Below are 21,688 nucleotides of genomic sequence, written 5' to 3'. Positions count from 1 at the left end.
TTTTGTATGTGATGGAAAGATTGCCTCCCACAAACTTTAAGAAAAATGCTGGCTCATGACGAAGTATTTTTGGGTTCAAGGGTCTGTACAGATTGAAATTCTAAAGACATGATGACTTTGAAATATCTCTGCAAAAATAGTTAGAAGATCTAGGGTAAAATATGCAAAAGTTTCTCAGTGACTTAAGGAGCCTATGTCTCATTTTCAAAAGTGACTTAGGTATTTAGTCCTAATGGAAATAGGCCTTAGACTCAAGTAACTAGACACTTTTGAAAATTTTACCCTTACAAATTATGCCTTATTTTAACATGTCCAATAGTTGTGAAACATTTTCCAGTAGTTGTGAAACATCATATCAAACTTTGCCAGCAAATATCCATGCTAGATTGCAAGCCAGAAAAATGATGCTTTTTTGTCTCTGAAAGTTAGAAGGGTGGAAGAATTTGAAATTAAGTTTAAAATGTGACTAAATAAAACAATTTATAACCTTAATTATTAATCCAGCCTCTACTATAGATTCGTAAGAGATAACCTGTCATCATTCATGTTATTGCTGCAAATATCACAATTTTTGAACATTATGTTTAAAAAACTAACTTACAAACAGAGGAAATTCAGCAAAGCTTTGTATTTCTTCCACAATTCAATCAGTATGAGAGAACTGCTAAAGGAAATACTACCCCTATACTTAGTTCATGTGCCAGGAAGCACTTAGCAATGAGACAACAGTATGAATTATAAGCAAAAATAAAAGCATGAACGTACATTTTATAAAACTATTATTAGTGTATTCCTTGTATTGCAACTCTAGTACAGCACTATCATCCCTTTTCAGTGTTACTGAACCCTTGTTTTCAAACACATTTGATTAGCTAGTGTAACTGTTCATCATTACTCCAAAATATGAAACTGTTCATCATAGAGCATGTCTTCTCTTGTCCAGTGTGGCACTGTTTTATTCTTTACTTGAAGTTCACCTCCAGTTTCATTTATGTACATTTTCAATATATCTTATAACCAAATATACTATAAGCCCTTTAAAAATTACATAAAAAGCAAACTCCAAGTTCCCAATTATTAAGTATAATAACAATATTTCAGAGGTAAAATTATTTTTGACATATGTATATATATATATATTAGCAAGCAAAGCCGAAAGAAAATCATAAGATTATTATGTATAGGTGAAATTAAGTCAGAAGTGTCTGAAACATCATCATTTTACTGTTTCCTTTCCCCAAGTGTTTTTCTTTAGGGAGTTATACGTAATGACCAGCAGGAAATAGTACCAGTGGCTGACTCTAGCCTGTAATCTTTCTTGTATTGTCTGAAACAAAAAGAAAAACAACTCATGAAGAAAACATTCAAACTTTAGGCCACCATACTCCAATCAAATCTGGGTTGTCATAACCATACAGCTAAGGGTAGCCTAGAATTCCTCCTTATCTGTAAGGGGTTAAGAAGCTCAAATAACCTGGTTGGCACCTGACCAAAAGGACCAATGGGGAAAGAAGATACTTTCAAATCTGGGGTGGGGGGAGGCTTTGTTTGTGTGTTTGCTTGGGAAGCAGAGAAGCACCAGGTCAGAAAACTCCTTCTCCTATAAACCATCCTAGAGTGAGTCTCAATATTGCAAAAAGATTAAGTAAATAAGGCAAGGCGCGTTAGATTACCTTTTGTTTTCAACTTGTGAATTTTCCCTATGCTAAGAGGGAGGTTTATCCCTGTTTTTTGTAACTTTAAAGTTTTGCTTAGTGGGGAATCCTCTGTGTTTTGAATCTGATTACCCTGTAAAGTTACCTTCCATCCTGGGTTTTACAGAGGTGCTTCTTTTACTTTTTTTTTCTTTATAATAAAGTTCTGTTTTTTTAAGAATCTGGTTTACCTGTTTGGTTGGTATATTATTCTCAAGCCTTCCCAGGAAGGGGGTGTAGGGTTTGGGGGGATATTTTGGGGGAATAGGAATTCCAAGTGGTCCTTTCCCTGATTCTTTGTCTAAATCACTTGGTGGTGGTAGCGTACCATCCAAGGACAAAGGTTTTGTGCCTTGGGGAAGTTTTTAACCTAAGCTGGTAGAAATAAACTTAGGGGGCTTTCATGCGGGTCCCCACATCTGTAACCTAGAGTTCAGAGTGGGAGGGAACCCTGACAGGGTAGGCTGACCCTTATGCCTGCAGAGGCTGCCTTTGCAGTCACTGGGGCTGTGTACAGGTACAAGAGGTTCACCCACACCAACCTGATGATAGTACTGAGACCTTATTTTGGATAGCATCTTTCATAAAAATGGTATCTCAAAATGCTTGAAAGTTTGTATAAAATAAGCAGACCAATTTTGAATTGGATTCCTGAAGCAAGTAGAATGCCAGTGATGAAATGAGGATGGGAGGAGAAATGTAGGGTTTTTAAAATGCATTTATTCGCTAACAAAACTAACAAAAAATGCACCTATTTAATGCTCTGAGCCATATGCCCATTCATTAGACATCTACAAACAACCAATATCCAACAAGTTGAAATGTCTCCCAAACTAGGAAAACCGATGAGGCTTGCGAGATCAACAAATTCAAGCTGTCGCAAACCGTTAGACGACTTACTCTACAATTCAATTGACATTGTTTAAGACAACTATTACTGCAATCAAACACTTTAAATTGTTGAATTTTGTTCTAATCTCCAGCATGTTTGCCACTGATACATAGTTTTAACCCACTAAATCTTTGAGGTGTCTCTTATTGAATATAGAATATTAAAACAAAGTAAATCGCATTAATAAAGCATATACTCCTCCCCCTCCCACACACCACTGGTCCATTTTACCTGGTTACTCTATGCTTTTGTCCATGAACACTGAGGACTCTTTCATCCTCTCTCTGACTTGCTCCAGGATTACTTTCCAGACGTGTATCAAAGTAAAACTGACCTTAGAAACACAGAAACAAAAATATTTCAAAATCACATTTATCAGAAAACTTTTAAAAATATATATTTTAGTTCATTTAATCAGAACAACTGGTATGGTTCCAGGATAAGTAGTTGTCTGCCTGAGAAAATACTAGCTGCTCCATGTAATTCAAGTTGTAGTAGTCCTACAAACCAATAATAAAAGGCATATGATGGAAGTTTTCTGAAAACTCTAAGGCAGCTCCCTTGTTTCAGAAGTCATTCTCTTTGATCCTACATACTTATCTAGGATTCTTATGATCCCAGGACGAAATGCTGCAAACAGATTCACACATAAACACTTACACTCACACAGTATCCCATTGACTCCTATATATACATTTATTCGTCTCTAGCTTTGGGATATACCACATCTTTCTGTCTGAAAAAGATTTTTGGACAATATATTTTAAGGAAAGGGTTTTTTTCCCTCCTTTTGAATTACATCAGGCTGAGATGTTTGCGTGTTTTCTGTGGTGGAGAAGGGGAAAACACATGATGTACTCCTAATTTTATTTTGTGACTTTTATAATCAAGAGCCCGGAGAGGCAACTTATTCTATATCAAAAGTACTTGCTGTACTTTTCTCACTGTAGATTCAGGAGATAGGCTTTTGCTGTTCAGAAAGTCTGGCTTTTCTGAAGTTGGCCACAAAAGTGTTATGTAAGCCCATCCCTGAATGTACCATTTCTTAAAGGAAATATAGCACTATAGCGTGGTCTGAGGACAAGACTGTTCCAGAAGGCTCCAGAACATCATGGAGCTGAGTCTGGATTGCTTTGTTACAGAAGCATGATATTGGGTGATTAAATTAGGTTACTGGACCAAATCTAGAGCTCCTTCCTCAGGTAAACTCCCCTTGACTTCAGCTAACTCATGTTAATTATTCATTGATTTTAATGAGACTTGCCAAAGCACAAACCTAGTAAGATCTGAGTAAGGAGCTCAAGAGTTTGCTCAAGGAAATCAAAGTTAAGGACTCAGAAATATCTAACTGATAGGCAAATTTCTGGATGGAATTGACAATTAATCAGAAAATGTGCAAGTACATGTAAAAGTATAAATAAATTTTCCACTTGCCTGTGGAAAAGTTTGCTTTTCACCATCTGAATATCTACCAGATAAACATACATTTTTGAACACCAGACATCTGGGCACAAGGACTCTAATAACCCCTCATGGGTGCTACCCAAGCACTGAAAGAAGGCTGGAGCACTATATAAACTATTTAGAGACGGCAGATCGCTTGTGATGCCTCTTGGCTCCACCTGTACTTAAACCACCAATTAAAAATATAGTATTAGACTGTGTAGTAACTCAGGTGCAAAGTGTCAGATTTTCTAATGCTAAGAGCTAAAGTATTTTGCATTTGTGCTCAGCAATGGGAAACATTAACACCTGGTAAAGAGGAACACCATTCTGATGCAGTAGGATTTCACATTTCAGCATTGCTGGATTATTTGTACATGCCATTATTATTATTTGTAGGCTATTTATAGGCTTTTCTGTGGTGCTCATCACTCTGAAGAAAAGGACCTAGGGATTACAGTGGACGAGAAGCTGGATATGAGTCAACAGTGTGCCCCTTGTTGCCAAGAAGGCCAATGGCATTTTGGGATGTATAAGTAGGGGCATTGCCAGCAGATCAAGGGACGTGATCGTTCCCCTCTATTCGACACTGGTGAGGCCTCATCTGGAGTACTGTGTCCAGTTTTGAGCCCCACACTACAAGAAGGATGTGGAAAAATTGGAAAGAGTCCAGCGGAGGGCAACAAAAATGATTAGGGGACTGGAACACATGACTTATGAGGAGAGGCTGAGGGAACTGGGATGTTTAGTCTACGGAAGAGAAGAATGAGGGGGGATTTGATAGCTGCTTTCAACTACCTGAAAGGGGGTTCCAAAGAGGATGGATCTAGGCTGTTCTCAGTGGTAGCAGATGACAGAACAAGGAGTAATAGTCTCAAGTTGCAGTGGGGGAGATTTAGGTTGGATATTAGGAAAAACTTTTTCACTAGGAGGGTGGTGAAACACTGGAATGCGTTACCTAGGAAGGTGGTGGAATCTCCTTCCTTAGAAGTTTTTAAGGTCAGGCTTGACAAAGCCCTGGCTGGGATGATTTAGTTGGGGATTGGTCCTGCTTTGAGCAGGGGGTTGGACTAGATAACCTCCTGAGGTCCCTTTCAACCCTGATATTCTATGATTCTAACTGAGCACCTCCTCTAGATCACTGTGACATAGAGATGTATTATTATCCCGATTTTACTAGTCGGGGACTAAGGCACAAAAGTCTAAATATTTTCTGTGGGAAATCAATAAAATTATTCCTGGAATAAAGTACAGATCAACATCAGTAAGAAGAGCAGAATTTAGCCCAGAGAAATATAATGACTTGCCCAAATCTGTGGCTGAATTGGCAACAGAACTCAGATCTCCTGAGTTCCATTTCAGTAATTTAACTGCAACACCATCCTTCCTTTCCTAGGCCATACTACACTACTTGGATGATACATACCAAGAAGTCCACTGGCTTTGTCAGAAAAATGGTCAGTGTCCATGAAATATAATCCAAGGAAACGATTTGGAGACTTTACAAAAGCAATTTTTATTGTGATGTTGTCAGATGCTGACATTGTAAGACTTCTTTCCTTTTCAACTGCAATCTTCAGCCTAGGAAAAAAAGCAATCCTGTTTTTCCTCAGAAAAATGTTAAGATACTGCTATAGCACTTGAGTATTTGGTGGTGGTGTTATTATTTGCATTGCTGTTGTGCCTAGGAGGCCTAGTCATGGACCAGGACCTGATTTATTGTATATATGCTGCTGCCCTTTGTAATCAGGTTTCTTTATGCACTAAACTTGAACTGAGGTCACAATTTCTATACAGCAAAATGTACAGTAATTTGCATCCTCCCCCACATGCCCTGAAATACACATCAGCTAATATAATTAACAGAAAAAATGTTAAATTAGCAGGATTTTTTGCTAGTGAAAATGCCTTTTTGCCCAGGGCAAAAAACTGCTTCGAGAAGAGGGAAAAGAATGTGCTTTTTCATGATTTTAATAATGGAAAAATGTACAACATACAAAATATTGTAATTAGCACTAATGATGGATGAAAATTTAGAGGTTCAGATACTTGTCAAAACTCTCTTGGGTATTTTACAAGAATAGTCTCCCATACGATATTCAGGACCTGACTTTCTTGTTGTAGTTTATTACTTCTGATTCTTACCCTACATGGATTTGGAAAATATAGATGTCCATCATTATTATTATTTTCTTTTTAAAAAGCCACATGAACTCAAGAAGCTTATATCAGATCTTAAGAGAGGTGAGCCTGAATCAAACAGCCATAATCTGAAGACACACAAAATTGAACGGATTTAAATCCAGATTTTCACTTATAGCTGGCCCCTTGCTATAATGATCCAAACGAAACTCCTGAATCCCAATACCTCTAAGGGTTATAAAAATTCAGATCTTGGTCTAAATGTTGAGAAACCAAGCACTTCATTAAAGGGTCCATCCTGTGTGTGTGTGACATAAATCCAGCACACTTGCTGGCCTTGTCTAGACTACAAGGAAATTTTGAGCAGCTCACTTTGCAACTTTTGTTCTTGTCCACAACTGGTCTTTGAGGGGTATATTAGTTAACCAAAGGAACCAAGAGAATTGGATATCTAGAGTCTCCTTTTGAATTCATATCTTTTGTGTGTTGGTAAGGTATTCTAACTAAATCAGTTAGCCAATCCAATCATAAAATTTAAAACACACTTCTCAAACAGCAGAAATGTAATAAAATTACAGATACCTATACAAAACTCTCTGCGCCATTCACTCATACTGTCAGAGGCCCAAACATTAGTTACTGTTAAATTTTAAGAATAAGAAAATCTCAGCTTTTTTGAAAACAACTTATTTATGAAAATGCAATATACTTTAATAACTGTACTTTTATATGTGATCTCTGATTGGGTGAAGCACACAGTACATTTGGTATCAACCAATAAGACTGTAATAATACAATAAACACAGAGTGAAAGCAACTGGTTGACTTTGCTGCACCAAAATCCATTAGATGAAAAAATAAAATTGACAGCAATCTTTCAGCAAATTAGGAACAAAGTCTTTTCAAATAAAACGTTGTTGGATCAAAGTCTCTTTCTGGGAAGATGAATGTTTTGACTCCTAAGTAGGAGCAGGCAGAAACTATTTATTACCCTATTAAAATGTTTCATTCTATTGACATGAGGCTGGGTTTTAAAAACCCAATCTCTCCCTTTCGCACCTGCAATGTGTAGGTACAAATAATTTCAGGCCTCAGTTAGGTTAGTTAATTGCCTAACTACCAGATATCTGGACACAGTCAGGTAGACATCTAAGATACATAACTTGGGTCTGAGGTTATTTGAATCCAGAAAATCGTGAGTGTACAAATGAGTTAGGTGAAAATCAGACTCTCTCTCTCAAATAAAGGAAAACACATGATGACATTTCTTACCTTTGGATTGTAGAGGAGGCAGACTTTGCCCATGGGAGTTTGGTGGTATGACCACCATAGCTCAGCATAATGCCTTCCTTTGATACATGGAGTTGCACATGAGGATCCAGGTAGGTAATTTCAAACAGCACAAAGTGATTTCTATTTCTCCCAAGCTTACCAGTCACAGAGATTCCTGAAAGTGCCATTAATGTAGACTAGTCAAGGGACACAATATTAATAATAAGTAAAAAAACCAAACCAAAACAAAAAAGCTATTGTTACAGCTCTTTTGTGTGTTGTATTTAAGGGGCCAAAATTCAGCTCCTGAGCTGCATCCTGCTCCAATTTCCTATCCACATTTGCAGAATTTACTCTCCAGAAGCCCTCTATGGCCATAGTCGTGGAAAAGTCATTTGGGGCCAATGGTAATGGCCAGCATATATGCCCCCTGACCTGGGTGCTCAATGTCTTGCACAGATTACTCTTGACCTTAATAGCAACAGGCTGTCTGGTCACTGGTGGCTTGAGGGAGCCATAGCCCACGTGAGCACAAGCCCACATTCATTCGACTGATGGATTGTTAATGTGTGTGCATGTCTGCACTAGAAACATTAGATCCTGAATCTGTTAAGATATGCTGGTGTATAGTAAAGATTAGGGACATGCCGAAGTCCCAGAATTTGTATTCATAATCAGAAGCCTCAGCGGGTTGGCCGGAGGAGGAGCCTCCAAAGACACTAATCAAACCTACCCTTCTGGTGAAAATGTTCTGTTCATAAATGCCTGACCACCAATAGTTACCTGTTTATATTATATGTAAGATTTGGTAATCTCACCTTTGTCAGGATCTGATATTAGGTTTATGGAAGTTTGCGGCTGTCCATCAGTATTTAAACAAATGACATCATTTTGTCTGGGCAGTTGCAAGAGGAAATGTGGATATTCGTTGACTAAAAACACGGGGAGAGAGAGAGAGAGAGAGAGCTCTTAATGTTAATAAAAAAAATCCTAATGGCGCTGATATTGCAAGTGTTAGTAGTATTGAGTCAATTGGTTGTACAAAGAATGCCCTTCTAGAATGTGGGCAATGGAATTCTAGTTAGGAGTGAGAAAATAATGGGTTGTGTAAATGAGTAGTTTTCTATAGTACTGAGGAGCTGGTATTGTAGAGGGGTAGAATATTTATTTTGTATTTTTCATTTACTACATATGTGCATAATTAAACTTTAGGCAAAGTCCAAAGAATTACAAACACTTTATTGTAAAAATCAATATGCAACTAAATGTATAAGTTGGCTACATAGGGTTGCAAACTGTTTAACTGCACAAACCCAAACACCTTGCCCCACCCCTGGCCCACTCCTTCCCTAAGGCCACGCCCTGCCCCTTCTCCAAAGCCCTGTCCCCACTCATTTCATCCCCCCCTCCCTCTGTCACTCGCTCTCCCCAACCCTCACTCACTTTCACCAAGCTGGGGCAGGAGTTGGGGTGTGGGAGGGGGTGTGGGCTCTGGGCTGGGACATGGGACCGAGGGGTTTGGAGTGTGGAAGGGGGCTCTGGGATGAGCCTGGGGCGGGGTGCAAGAGGGAGTACAGGCAGTGATGAGCTGCCAAAATCTTAACAACCGGTTCCTGATAAAAAGTTCTGATTTAAGGGATGTGCCACAGTGTGTATTTTTTGTACCAATAGGGTTACCATACGTCCGTATTTTCCCAGGAGGAATTTTTAAAATTTAAACATTCCTCCCAGACGGCGATTTAAAAACCAAAAAGCCTGACCTGTCCGGGAAAATACGGATGTATGTTAACCCTACCTAAAGTTCTTTTTTAAAAAGATGGGCCTGAACTAGAAATGAGCTCCGTTTCACATGTGTGGGTCCCCGCCACTCCCTGGGGGTGTGCTAGGGTGACCAGATGTCCCGATTTTATAGGGACAGTCCCGATTTTGGGTTTTTTTTCTTATATAGGCTCCTATTACCCCCCACCCCCTGTCCTGATTTTTCACACTTGCTGTCTGGTCACCCTAGGTTGTGCACATGTGCGGGTCCCAGCTGCTCCCTGCCCCCCTCATTGAAGCAGGTATGCAGGGTTACTGCCTTGGGACCAGTGGACGTGGGGCCAGCTGCAGACAGGGACGTGGGGCAGGGCTAGCTGGAGGCGGGGGTGCAGGGTTGGCTGCAGGCAGGGCAGGGGGTGTGGAGCTGGCTGGAGACAGGAGGGTGTGGGGTGTGGCTGGAGGCAGGGCAGGGGGGTGCGGGGCTGGCTGGAGACAGGCAGGGGGTGCATGCGGCAGGGGTTGGCTGGATACAGGGCAGGGGGTGCGGAAGGGGCTGGCTGCGGGCAGGGCAGGGGGTGCGGCAGGGGCTGGCTGCGGGCAGGGTGGTGGGTGCGGAGCTGGTGTGGACAGGGCAGGTGGTGTGGGGCTGGCTGCAGGCAGGGCAGGGGGTGTGTGCGGCAGGGGTTGGCTGGATACAGGGCAGGGGGTGCGGCAGGGCCTGGTGCGGGCAGGGCAGGGGGTGCGGCAAGGGCTGGCTGCGGGCAGGGCAGCGGGTGTGGCTGTGGGTAGGGGGTGTGGGGCTGGTGTGGACCGGGCAGAGGGTGCGGGGGTGGCTGGAGACAGGGGCTGGTGCGGGCAGGGCAGGGGGTGGCTGGAGATGGGCTGGCTGCGGGCAGGGCAAGGGGTGCGGTAGGGGCTGGCTGCAGGCAGGGGGTGCAGGGGTGGCTGGAGACAGGGGCTGGCTGCGGGCAGGAGGTGCGGGGCGGACGGAGACAGGGGCTGGTTAGGGCAGGTCAGGGGGTGGCTGGAGACGGGCTGGCTGGAGGCAGGGCAGGGGGTGGCTGGAGACGGGCTGGCTGCAGGCAGGGCAGGGGGTGCGGCAGGGCCTGGCTGCGGGCAGGGCGTGTGGGGGTGGCTGGAGACAGGGGCTGGCTGCGGGCAGGAGGTGCGGGGCGGACGGAGACAGGGGCTGGCTGGAGGCAGGGCAGGGGGTGGCTGGAGACGGGCTGGCTGCGGGCAGGGGGTGCGGGGGTGGCTGGAGGCAGGGGCTGGCTGCGGGCAGGGGGTGCGGGGGTGGCTGGAGACAGGGGCTGGCTGCAGGCAGGGCAGGGGGTGCGGGGGTGGCTGGAGGCAGGGGCTGGCTGCGGGCAGGGGGTGCGGGGGTGCCTGGAGACAGGGGCTGGCTGTGGGCAGGGCAGGGGGTGCGGCAGGGGCTGGCTGCGGGCAGGGGGTGCGGGGGTGCCTGGAGACAGGGGCTGGCTGTGGGCAGGGCAGGGGGTGTGGGGGTGGCTGGAGGCAGGGGGTGCGGGGGTGGCTGGAGATGGGGGCTGGCTGCAGGCAGGGCAGGGGGTGCGGCAGGGGCTGGCTGCGGGCAGGGCGTGAGGGGGTGGCTGGAGGCAGGGGCTGGCTGTGGGCAGGGTGGTGGGTGTTCACGGGGAGAGCGGCTCGGAGCAGCCTGAGCAGCAGGACGCAGCCCAGGCCCAGCAGAGCAGCCAGGGACCCACCAGGCAGCAGTGGGAGCCCCAGGGCCAGGGGTCGGGGGAGCAGCAGCAGCACCAGGGCTTGGGCCCAGGGCCAGGCGGCAGCCCACATGGCTCCCACAGCGCAGCGCCCCCAGCGGCCGGAGGAGGAATTACATCACTTCCCGGCCGGAGCCCATCAAAGCCTCAGCGCCCCCTGCAGGGAAGCAGGTTAACAACTGGTTCTAAAACTGCTTCAAAATTTAACAACCAGTTCGTGCGAACGGGTGCAAACTGGCTCCAGCTCACCACTGAGTACAGGCTCCAGGAGGGAGTTTGGGTGTGGGAGAGGGCTCTGGGCTGAGCTGGCTCCTGATGTACAGCAGCAAAAGTAAGACCAGAATCAGGCTACATATCATCATGCATATGCACAAAGGATAGATTTAGCATTGTGCATACAACCTTAACTTTGACATTTCCTGATTTTTGGGGGCTTATACAGAACACTCTTTATCAACTCCTATGGGAGCTTGTTTCATTCCATGTGTGCCTTAGTAGATGGGTCTACTGAGGGGAGGGGAAATAAGTATTCTTCATTTCAGAAAAGACAAAGGACCTGGCTCTTCTTTTCACTTAAGTCAATGGCAAAACTTCTGTGACTGCAGAGGAAACAGCATCAAGCTTCAAAATGGTAAGTAGACACACTAAGTTTCAAGAATATTTAGTACAAACGGTGAAGAATAAAAAAGAAACATAAAATGATAAATTATTATCTGGTTTGAGCAGGGAGCTAAGAGTCAGGACTTCTTTGTCTCAGTTTAAACTATATGTAAGAAGGGAATAATACTACCTAACTCCATCCCAGGGATGTAGTGAAGATTAAGTTACTTACTGTTTGTAAAGATCTTTAACATCTTCATGAGAAAAATGTATTATATTATTTATGCTGAATAAAAGCAAAATCAGCTTGTTTCCCTGATACAATCAAGGTGCCTATTCAATAGGTGCATTTCTCAGTGTTTTCGCCTGATGGAGTTTTGTTGATGTGCTAATTGTAGTGAACAACATGTAGCTTGTTTTGTCAACATTTAGAGTTTTAAAGCAATATTATGGCATATATTACTTACTAAGAAGCTGTGGTGTTTGAACAGTCCTGAAAACTAAAATGTTTAAAATTTAGATAAACATTTCAATAAAACATTTTTTTCATTTGAAATATTTAATAAGGGACAATATTGTACCAGAGAATTTTAAGCAGAACTCTCCACTGATTTCAAGTGAGTTCTGTTTAAAAATAAATGCCACAATATGGCCCAAGGAAAAGCAACGTATCACATTAGACTTTTGATGTTCAGGGCCAAAACCCTGTTAGAAAGGGCTTGGAAATGCTGTATTTGTGCTAGTTCCATTTAGTGCTGGTGAATGGTCCTGGATTAACAGACCTGGAAATTTAAGTTCTCTATCCACAAAAGAGAAGGAACATGGACAGCAGCACAGCAATCTACCCCACTAAGGTGTATCTCTCAACCTGACCTGGACAGACCACTGTTTAGAGATGAGAAGGTAGTGCAGTCTTCATGCACGTTCCATTCTTTTAGTCTATACTGGGACCAAGACCAATATTTTCAGTTATTGCCAATTGTTATGGTTTGTTTTTTTGTGATTTGGATTCCTCCTCACTAGGAACTAGACTGAGTAGCCAGCAAATAAGTACACATAAAAAACAGAACAGTTACCAGATGGTGGTAATTTTTGGTCACTGCCAAGTTGGGATAGATTAGTTCAATGACTAGAAATAAGAGATCGCCCACTGTTTTATCAATTCAGAGTCATCCACACCCCCCAAAATTCACAGTTTAAATTAATTCTTATAACTTACTGTCCGGTGATTGTTCTGTCATGTCTAACAGTATAGCTCTTTGACCTAATATATTGAAAGAAGAGACCAAAATTTAGAAGATTTTTTAAAAATTGGAATTAGTATTATTAAGCAAATAGTTTTTCAATTTTCTGTTTATGGCATATTGCCCACATTTCCCTTCCTCTCCATCCTGTAGTTGTGGGTCTGACCTATATTATAGAGAGGATTTCTCAGGAAGAAGAGATGGATTCTTTCCCCACTCCAGCCCATGGGGCAGCACTGGGTCTGCACCATGGCTGCAGCTGCAGCTCTGAATCTGCAATAGCATTTGCAGCTCTTGCTCCCTCCCCACATGGGGAAATGGCTAGTGGATTCACTGACCATCCATGCAGCCCCTTTACAGTGGCCTTGAACCATGACCCCACTCCATGCACAGCAAAACTGCACCAGATCCACTGAGCTGTGGATCTGAGGACAAAATATGCCACTAAGAAAAGTTAGAAATTATCACTGAAAAACAAATAACCAGGTCCACTATGATTAAAGATCATGAACTGTAATTGTGTCCTCAAATAATCATCTATAAAACATGTCAGTGCAAAGTCATTGGGAAAGGATGATGTTGTGTGGGAATCCTGCTCCACATGTCTCCAGGGTAAAGAAGCACAGTAACAACAAAACAAAGTAACTTACCAGTTTTCGGTACTCTTTGACTGTAATCTAAAACATGAGGATTTAAGAACAAGATTCAGTGACCACCCAATGCAAAATATTATGAATGAAGCAGTTTCTTTGAGAAAAATCTCTCCCACCCTTGCATGTGTACATACTTTAATTGTAAAGTACCCTTCCCTCCAAACTTTCAGATGGCCCCCTGAATGCACTTCTGGCTTTTGGGTCCTGATCTTACAAAGCCTCCTGCATAGATCTGAATTCCCTGCACCCTCATAGGCCACAGTGAAAGTTGAGGGCATTCAGCCCCTTGCAGGATGCAGAACAATGATGCAATTTCTGGTTTTATGGAGCTAAATGCACTCTAGTTCCCACTCGTTTTCTGTATCAATGTCTTTTTCTGGCTTGAATTGCTGTGGCTGTGGGGTCACTCAGCTACTTCAGTGCCTCTGTGATTTAGAGCTACTTGAATGTCTTGCTGCTTACATAGTAGTAATTTCAGTTCTTGATTTTTAAATTACATTAAAAATGATGAACTTTAAGCTGTAAGTTCACTTACCCCTGGCTAGAGAAACACCAAAATATCCATCACTTCTTACTGGAGAGGAAAAGTTCAATAATGTAAAAGAATTCTGCATTCTTTCTTATCAGTTTTAGAACCAGAACTCAAGGTGGGTGTGGGATTTTTTTTTTTATTCCCAAATGAAAATCCTTGTGCATTATACAAGAGCAGGGTTAAGGCTGCTGTGGGAATTTAACTCTATATTTCTTAACGTATGTGATTAAACCCTAAAAGAAATGTTGCATTAATATAATTTTTGTATATAGCTTACATTTATTTTCTTTGGACAGCTAGGTGACTTGAGGAGCTAGGGCTGATCCAAAGAAATAGCAGTGTTCCATATTTCAGTCACTGATAACACATTTTGGTTCCTAGTGTAACCCACTCGCAGGTTGGAAGGTTGAGAAGTTTGGTTTTGGTAACAATTCCATGGTTAAAGGTGCATTGCAATTATACACACACTATATCCGTCTGTCTTTCTTATTTATTTTTTAGCTGGCTTGTGTGGATGCACCATTGCCCTCTGTTGTCTGGGATCAGTACTACTTAACTTGTGCTGTAGGCCCTGTATAGCCATCACTTACATGAGAATCTCCAACAGCTGAAGTGGCAGGGAACCTGTGCTTTTGGGGCAGGAAGATCTGAATTCTGTCTCAGCTGCCATGAGTTCTGAATGACTCTGGCATGCAGCAGAGTGACAACAGTAAAGTCCTAAGTGTACATGGATTTACTTCTGATCCAAATATTCTCATTTTACTGTTTAAATAGTTTTCAGAATGCAGGAGTTGCCATCCCAAATTAGTTCAGTAGACCATGTAGTCCAATATCTGTTCTCCAGTTGTGATCAGTACCAGGTGCTTTGGAGGACGGCATGAAAGCTCCAGAGTAGATAACTATGCACTAACATATATATGCATGGGGGAAGTTTTTCCTAACTCCAGACACCTAATGTCTATATGTCCCTTATGTATTTTTATCCTATCACATGTAGTTACTAGAGTTCTCCTTATCCATATAATGTCTAATTCTTTTAAATTTTTTTTTCAAAACTCTGGGTTTCAATTATACCTTGTGGCAACAATGCATAATTGATATGCCATGTACTGTCTTTTCAAGTTCCATGTACAACCAAATCCAGAGCAGTGGATGAGTCCTATGTATTTCCCCAGTTACATCTGTCAAAAATAGGTATCCAGAGTGATGTTATATCTCACTTTGTAGACAAGTCTGGTATTCATATAGCAGATGAAATCTATTCCCTGTGTGGGTTAAACTATGTCTAAAACCTTGAATTGTGTTTATTACTGGTGTTTATTTTCTTCAACTTACTAGTAAGGCTTTATTGATTTTATTTTCAGAAGTTTTAAATGTTAGTAATTTTTAAAAGTAGGAAAATTACTTTAAAATACTATTTTGTCCTAAAAATATATGCCTGTAGATCATATTCTGTTAGTAAATTATTATCAAATAAACATCCACAATCATCATCATAAACATGAGACTGAAATGTGCTTTAAGCCTGATGTTGATTTAAAACTTTATATGATTATTTTAAACAAACAGATAATTAAGAGATGAGCATACTGGTGAGAATAATAATAGAATAAGGGTCCAGGCCTCCATCCGTCAGTAACTGGAGAAAGAGAATACCATGTCTGAATTACATTTCAAGCTAGCATCATGCTTCTTATTGGTATCATTTTAAAAATGAGATATTTCTTACTACTGTTGCTCTCTTCTTCTCCTCCCCGCAGAAAATACACTACATTTTTTACTGACATCTGCTGAGGTCTCATGTGTCTCTATTTGCACTTGTCACTGCAAAATATAGGGCTGATTATGTGCCCACTCATCCCTAGTTAAGTGCAGAAAAGTTGAGGAAATGAAGGGAAGCCTCATCTCTTAGAAGTGGAGAAAGCACTATTAAATAACACTGTAGGAAACCACTCTGCAGTGAAACTAAATGGGTGACACTCTGTATCTCAGGGGAATACCCTGCATCGCCATGTTCATCCTTATAATATGATTGTGTGGTATCCAATGCAAAGTTTGTCATCATGTCAGGTGTCTTTGGGAGGCTCATGATGTACTGAGCATTGTTATTATAGTAATGTTATAGGTTGTAATTTCATGTCTATAGTTATGAGGCTGAAAATGTGTCCTCATGGCTTAAAACAAGCCCAGGCAAAACTCTCCAGGAACAGAGGGGCAGTTCACACCTCATCAGGGCATGTATGGGACAAACCCAGCCCAGCCTCACAGGAACAAAAGACAGTGGCATAAGCAGCAACAAAAGATCTGTTGGACTCTTGAGTGAGTCACCCCCCTTCCCTTGATCAGTCAGGACTACGATGAGGTAATGCTCACCTGACCCTGAAGTGGGGGTGCGGGGGTGGGGAGCAAAGCCAAGAGGGAAGAAAAGAACATGATAAAAGGAAGAGACGTTTGCCATGCTGGCTGTCTTCCATCTCCACCTACAGACATCACCACCAAGCGACTGAAGCGCTGATCAAAGGGGAGAGTTTGGCTGAAGGGCAACCAGCCAGTCTGTGGTGAGAAGCATCTAAGTTTGTAAGGGCACTGAAAGTGTTAATATGAGCTTAAAATGCATTTTGCTTTTATTTCATTTGACCAAATCCAACTTCTTGTGCTTTGACTTATAATCACTTAAAATCTATCTTTGTAGTTAATAAATTTGTTTGTTTATTCTGCCTGAAGTAGTGTATTTGGTTTGAAGCATGTCAGAGACTCCCCTTGGGATAACAAGCCTGGTACATATCAATTTCTTTGTTAAATTGACAAACTCATATAAGCTTGCACCATCCAGCGAGCATAACTGGACATTGCAAGATGGAGGCTCCCAGGGTTGTATCTGGGACTGGAGATATTGGCAAGTGTCATTCGGTTGCACAATCCAAGGAGCAGCTTATATGCCAGAGGCTGCGCATGAACAGCCCAGGAGTGGGGGTTCTCACAGCAGAGCAGAGTAAGACTGGCTCCCAGAGTCAAGGCTTGGAGTGATCTATCAGATCACTGGTCTAGATAACACCAGGGGAACATCACAGCGGTCTGTAGGTTTTTCCATCACTTACTTCTGTGGTGCTATGATTTTTGGGTATGAAAAAAACAACCAAAAAACGAAGGCATGATTTTGCATGACTAGTACTGCTTGTTCAATAGGCCCAAAACTGAAATAACAAGGGTGCTGCAAATCAGAATAGAGGTACATTGATTGAGCTGTGCAGGCAGACTAGGAATGCTATAAGCCAGGAAGGGGACATATTAAGAAAGAAAAGTTGTGGGAAAGTTTACAGTGTGCCTATTAGACTGTCACAGGCTGACTGGCTAAATTGTAAAATGGCATTCCATAACAAGAGGTGGTAATATGATTTAAAAATAAGATTTAACAACAAATGAAAATAAATCCTAACCAAGCCAAAAGAAACATGAGTAAAGTTTCCCTCATTTACTGCAGGATAATCAAGTTCTTTATGATCAATTTTTGAGATTGTCCTCAAAAAGCCATCTTTTCCCATGTTTTTACTGCAGGAACTTCCATATCAGAAGACTCATACTGCTTCAGGTTCTACTGACTGGGAATTGCGGCACTTGTGACTTTCAGTTAGTCACAACTAGGCTAGCCAGAAGAGACGAGTGAGGGGGGATCTGATAACAGCCTTCAACTACCTCAAGTGGGGTTCCAAAGAGGATGGAACTTGGCTGTTCTCAGTGACGGCAGATGACAGAACAAGAAGCAATGGTCTCCAGTTGCAGTCGGGGAGGTCTAGGTTGGATATAAGAAAACACTATTTCACTAGGAGGGTGGTGAAGCACTGGAATGGGAGGTGGTGGAATCTCCATCCTTAGAGGCTCTCATTCCCCAGACAAGTGAAAGTTCCTATTAAGGCCACCTTCTATGGCTTGCTTCAAACCAGTATTATTTGTTCCTTGCTTTTGGCAGTAGAAATAAGTAATTTTTTAAAAAATACAAAAATTCTAATACATACTCTCATGTAACTGCCAAAGAAACAGTAGATGCTACAGATTATCTCTGAATTGCTTCCAGAAGATAAAATGAGTTATAGAGATTTCCTCTATTCAAAAACTAGTTAATTATAAGACTGCTCTATGTGAGAAAATATCACCATTGCAAGTTGCAATGCTGTTTGTTTCAGCTACACCAGTGAAGCAAGATGACAAACAGCACTCCGTGCAGGGTTCTCATGGTTCCCAGCACAGGTCCCAACAGCTGTCAATAAAGAAGTCACTGAAGATAGTGGAGGAGGACTGTGAGATTACACTAAATGAACCAATGTTACAGTAATGCTAGGACTTAATGGCCACATTGCAGCGGCGCAGTATAACCTGATGCAGGACATACAATGTTGGAGAGACTTGCTCTGAATAAGTATTAAGGTGCTGGCAACACTTGTGCACCATCATGGCAACTTGTGTATATGGAGAGGAGGGGACAGATTCATATATAAGTTCAAAGATTGCACAACCCCTATTCAGGGGATGTGAAAGCTGGTACAGTCCCCAGGCAAGTTAGGGCAGCGCTGAGGACTGTCCGCCACAGTTGCACCTTTACTGTAACGGCCGTTGTGGTTTTTGCAGGGGTGCAAAATTGCCAAGGCATAGGTCTGCCCCAACCATGCCTCCTCCCTGTCCCAATATGTCCCTCCCTTTGGCCCACCTCTGCCTATCTGGCACTTCAAACCAGAAGTGTCTTTGAAACTGTGATGACAGTGGAAAATTTCTCCAGTATAAACCAGCCTAGCAACACCAAAAGATCCAGGTTGCAATGTAGGGCATGACTATTAAAACAACAGATACAAGTTTCGCCAAGAATGTATAGGTCCAATTCTGCTCCCTTTGACATTAATTTTTACTTCAGTGGAAGCAGCACCAAGTTCTGCCTATGTAATTTAGACCTAAAATCTTGAAGTGTATCGATCAATAGAATTAATTTTTTATGTGCTAGCAAACCCCCAGTTTTCATTTTGAAACATGCGACTTTCAAAGAACTTAACTGTTTTTAATACAAATGGGCTACAATTTTAGAACAAAATATATGTCTAATTTTTCACTACAATCAGCATCACTAACTTGAGATTTCAATGTTTGAATACTTTAGGTTATTATTTAAAGAAATAAATTCTTTAGTTGGAAAAGTAAGATAACTTACACATACTCTCATCATGATGCCTTCTGTAACTTAAGACTTTCTTTTTATGGATTTTTGAGCGTTTGTTTCCTGGTGGCAGAAAATAGAGTCAAAAATCACTTAAAAAATACAGCCATTTATCACTTCAAAAGTTTTTTTAAACTCTTAATACTCATATGAGTAAAGGCTACAGGACCAGCCCTAAAAGCTTTAGAAAGAGAGACTTCCTACTTTGGGGGCCAGATTATTCTCACCATTCCCTAGGTGGAGGTTGCTGCCTTTCTATTGTTCATAATTTACATTCTACCCCTATTTCAATTATACATTTCCCAGTAAATGTTTCCTCAAATAAAAACCAAAACCTCATTTTAATATATCACACCTAATAGGACCAAATCTGAGCCTATTCATGTGTCTCTAGAAACTACCAGGGGAATACACACTTCATTTCTTCTGTAGGCCAACCTCATTGCTTCCTGCAATGCTTCCTTGCATCCCTCTATTCTCCCCCTGGAAGCTCCTTGTGTGCCACCTCCTCATCCTCCTTTATTTCTGGGACTCTCTGGAATGTCCCCCTCTCTCATGCCAGGGGCTCTGTGTTCCCCTCTTGCCCCCTGGAGAGAGTCTCTTATCATCATATCAGATTGCCAGGGTCTGCTATTTTCCTCCACATGCAAGGGTCTGCATGCCCAGCCATTCCCCTTCACCGATACCCTCTAATTTCCCATTTTCTTCTTTCCACCATGCCAGGCCATCTGTGTTCTCCCCTTCCCCCCATGCCAGGTTCACCAACACCCCCCGCCACCCTGTGCCAGGGGCTCTTTTGGTCCCACCGGACTCCCCTGCAATTTCCCCCTTCCCCCACCATTATTATTTCTTTTCATTGTGTCTGGGGGATAAATCATTTAGGGTGTCAACCTGTTAAACTCTATTGGGATGGTCAGAGATGAGTTAGGGTGTTGTTATGCTGGAAGATGCTAATGGGCACTATCAACCAGTTCTTTGACCAACAGACAGCTGCAGAAGTGCCTGAAATTGTGGCTCTACTAAACAGATGGACAAAGCTCCATGTGTCCCCTGTTTTCCCCCTTCTGGTTTTCCAGTTTTCCCCCATATCAATAAGTCTCAGAGTAGCAGCCGTGTTAGTCTGTAGCCGCAAAAAGAAAGGGAGTACTTGTGGCACCTTAGAGACTAACAAATTTATTTGAGTATAAGCTCATGAAAGCTTATGCTCAAATAAATTTGTTAGTCTCTAAGGTGCCACAAGTACTCCTTTTCTTTTTATCAATAACTCTGAGCTCATTCATGCCTAGAACATTCCTTGAAATTTTGAAATTGATCAGATGCAGCATTCAAAAGTTATCACTTTACAGACAGGCTAATTTTCCTGTGCCTCCCCATGTAGACAAGCCCAGAGAAACGCTATGAAGTTGAGTGAAAGGCCTCAAAAGCTTGGCCAATTAAGGAAAAATTACTTGAAGAGCTGAGATCACTTACCTGAAAATCCAGTAAATCTTGACTTCTCATTATCTAGACAGAGGAGTGATGACAGATTAGGATCATAGCTTCAACCACCAGTTGCTGATGTACTCAAATGTGTTTCAGTAAACAGGAAATTGAGGGAAACAGGAGGGGTTCATTGTCTGAATACCATGGTAAAGAATTTGTTTTAAGGGAATTGTAGATGTAGTAGACAAGAGCCCTATAAGAAGTGATATTCTTTCTAGCCTCTGCCCCTTACTTCCTAGTTTCAGTTTAATCATAGAGAGAAATGAGCAAGATTTTCTTGAAGTGGGCAGGGAAGGAATTTCAGCAATAAACATTTGCTCAGTATTAATTCATGTAATTAATTACTTATTTACTACTTCCCCCTCCATTTAAATAGTAGCATCCATTTTCCACCTATATTGTCCTTTTTCTTCTACTTCAAAATAAAAAACTAAATGCGAGTCTGAAATTAGACTTGCATTGTGTAACCTGGTTTACATCACTGCCACCGAAAACTGGATCATGGAGATAACGGATCTGCAACTATTGATTGTATTGTTTGTAACTGAAATAGTATCATTCCAAATTGAATTTACCAGATTCAGTCGGTTTATTTGCCAGCTGGAGTTTCTGTTGATCATCAGGTTTGGTGACCACCAGGGAAGTGAGAGGTGTAACAAAACTGTACTTCAGAGACAGCTCCAAAGCTCGGGCCACATGCAGGTTTTTTTGCTGTTCCTCTTGAGCTGAAATACTAATGTTGGCATTCATGTCTTAAAAAAATAAAGTGAACTTTTCAGCTGACTATGAGTCAGGGGTCCTCAAACTTTCTCCGAGGGATTTTCTAGTAACTTTAAATATGAGTAATCCCATTAGGATAACTCAACTATTCATGCCTGTACAATTATGCCCATGCTCATGTGTTTGCTGTATCAGTAAACATACAAGTGGACCTTGAAAATGCATGCTTTATGGACATCCCTCCATCATTTGTGGCTGGCAACACCTATACTGGATATATACTTGACTGTACTATGGAAGCTCAGTATAGTCCATAT

The 21,688-nt window shown here is 42.0% G+C and overlaps 1 protein-coding gene across 1 annotated transcript in view; it reads right to left on the bottom strand.

Annotated features, from left to right (window-relative positions):
* Positions 1-1,104: 1,104 nt before the first annotated feature.
* LOC141991519 (inter-alpha-trypsin inhibitor heavy chain H4-like) overlaps positions 1,105-21,688 on the bottom strand; it is a 38,719-nt gene continuing 18,135 nt past the window's right edge. The window contains exons 13-25 of the mRNA XM_074959838.1: positions 21,227-21,384; positions 20,640-20,672; positions 19,170-19,232; positions 16,193-16,194; positions 15,560-15,608; positions 13,435-13,461; positions 12,760-12,804; positions 12,008-12,040; positions 8,262-8,375; positions 7,444-7,618; positions 5,456-5,610; positions 2,818-2,920; positions 1,105-1,327 (exon numbers count right to left, since the gene is read on the bottom strand). Of these exons, the coding sequence (XP_074815939.1) occupies positions 1,252-1,327; positions 2,818-2,920; positions 5,456-5,610; positions 7,444-7,618; positions 8,262-8,375; positions 12,008-12,040; positions 12,760-12,804; positions 13,435-13,461; positions 15,560-15,608; positions 16,193-16,194; positions 19,170-19,232; positions 20,640-20,672; positions 21,227-21,384 (1,033 nt within the window). The 3' untranslated portion in view covers positions 1,105-1,251. The remainder of the gene's footprint in view (positions 1,328-2,817; positions 2,921-5,455; positions 5,611-7,443; positions 7,619-8,261; positions 8,376-12,007; positions 12,041-12,759; positions 12,805-13,434; positions 13,462-15,559; positions 15,609-16,192; positions 16,195-19,169; positions 19,233-20,639; positions 20,673-21,226; positions 21,385-21,688) is intronic.

Source organism: Natator depressus, chromosome 7, assembly GCF_965152275.1.
Source record: "Natator depressus isolate rNatDep1 chromosome 7, rNatDep2.hap1, whole genome shotgun sequence".
NCBI classification, from domain to species: Eukaryota; Metazoa; Chordata; order Testudines; family Cheloniidae; genus Natator; species Natator depressus.
This window is presented reverse-complemented; position numbering and strand designations above follow the sequence as displayed.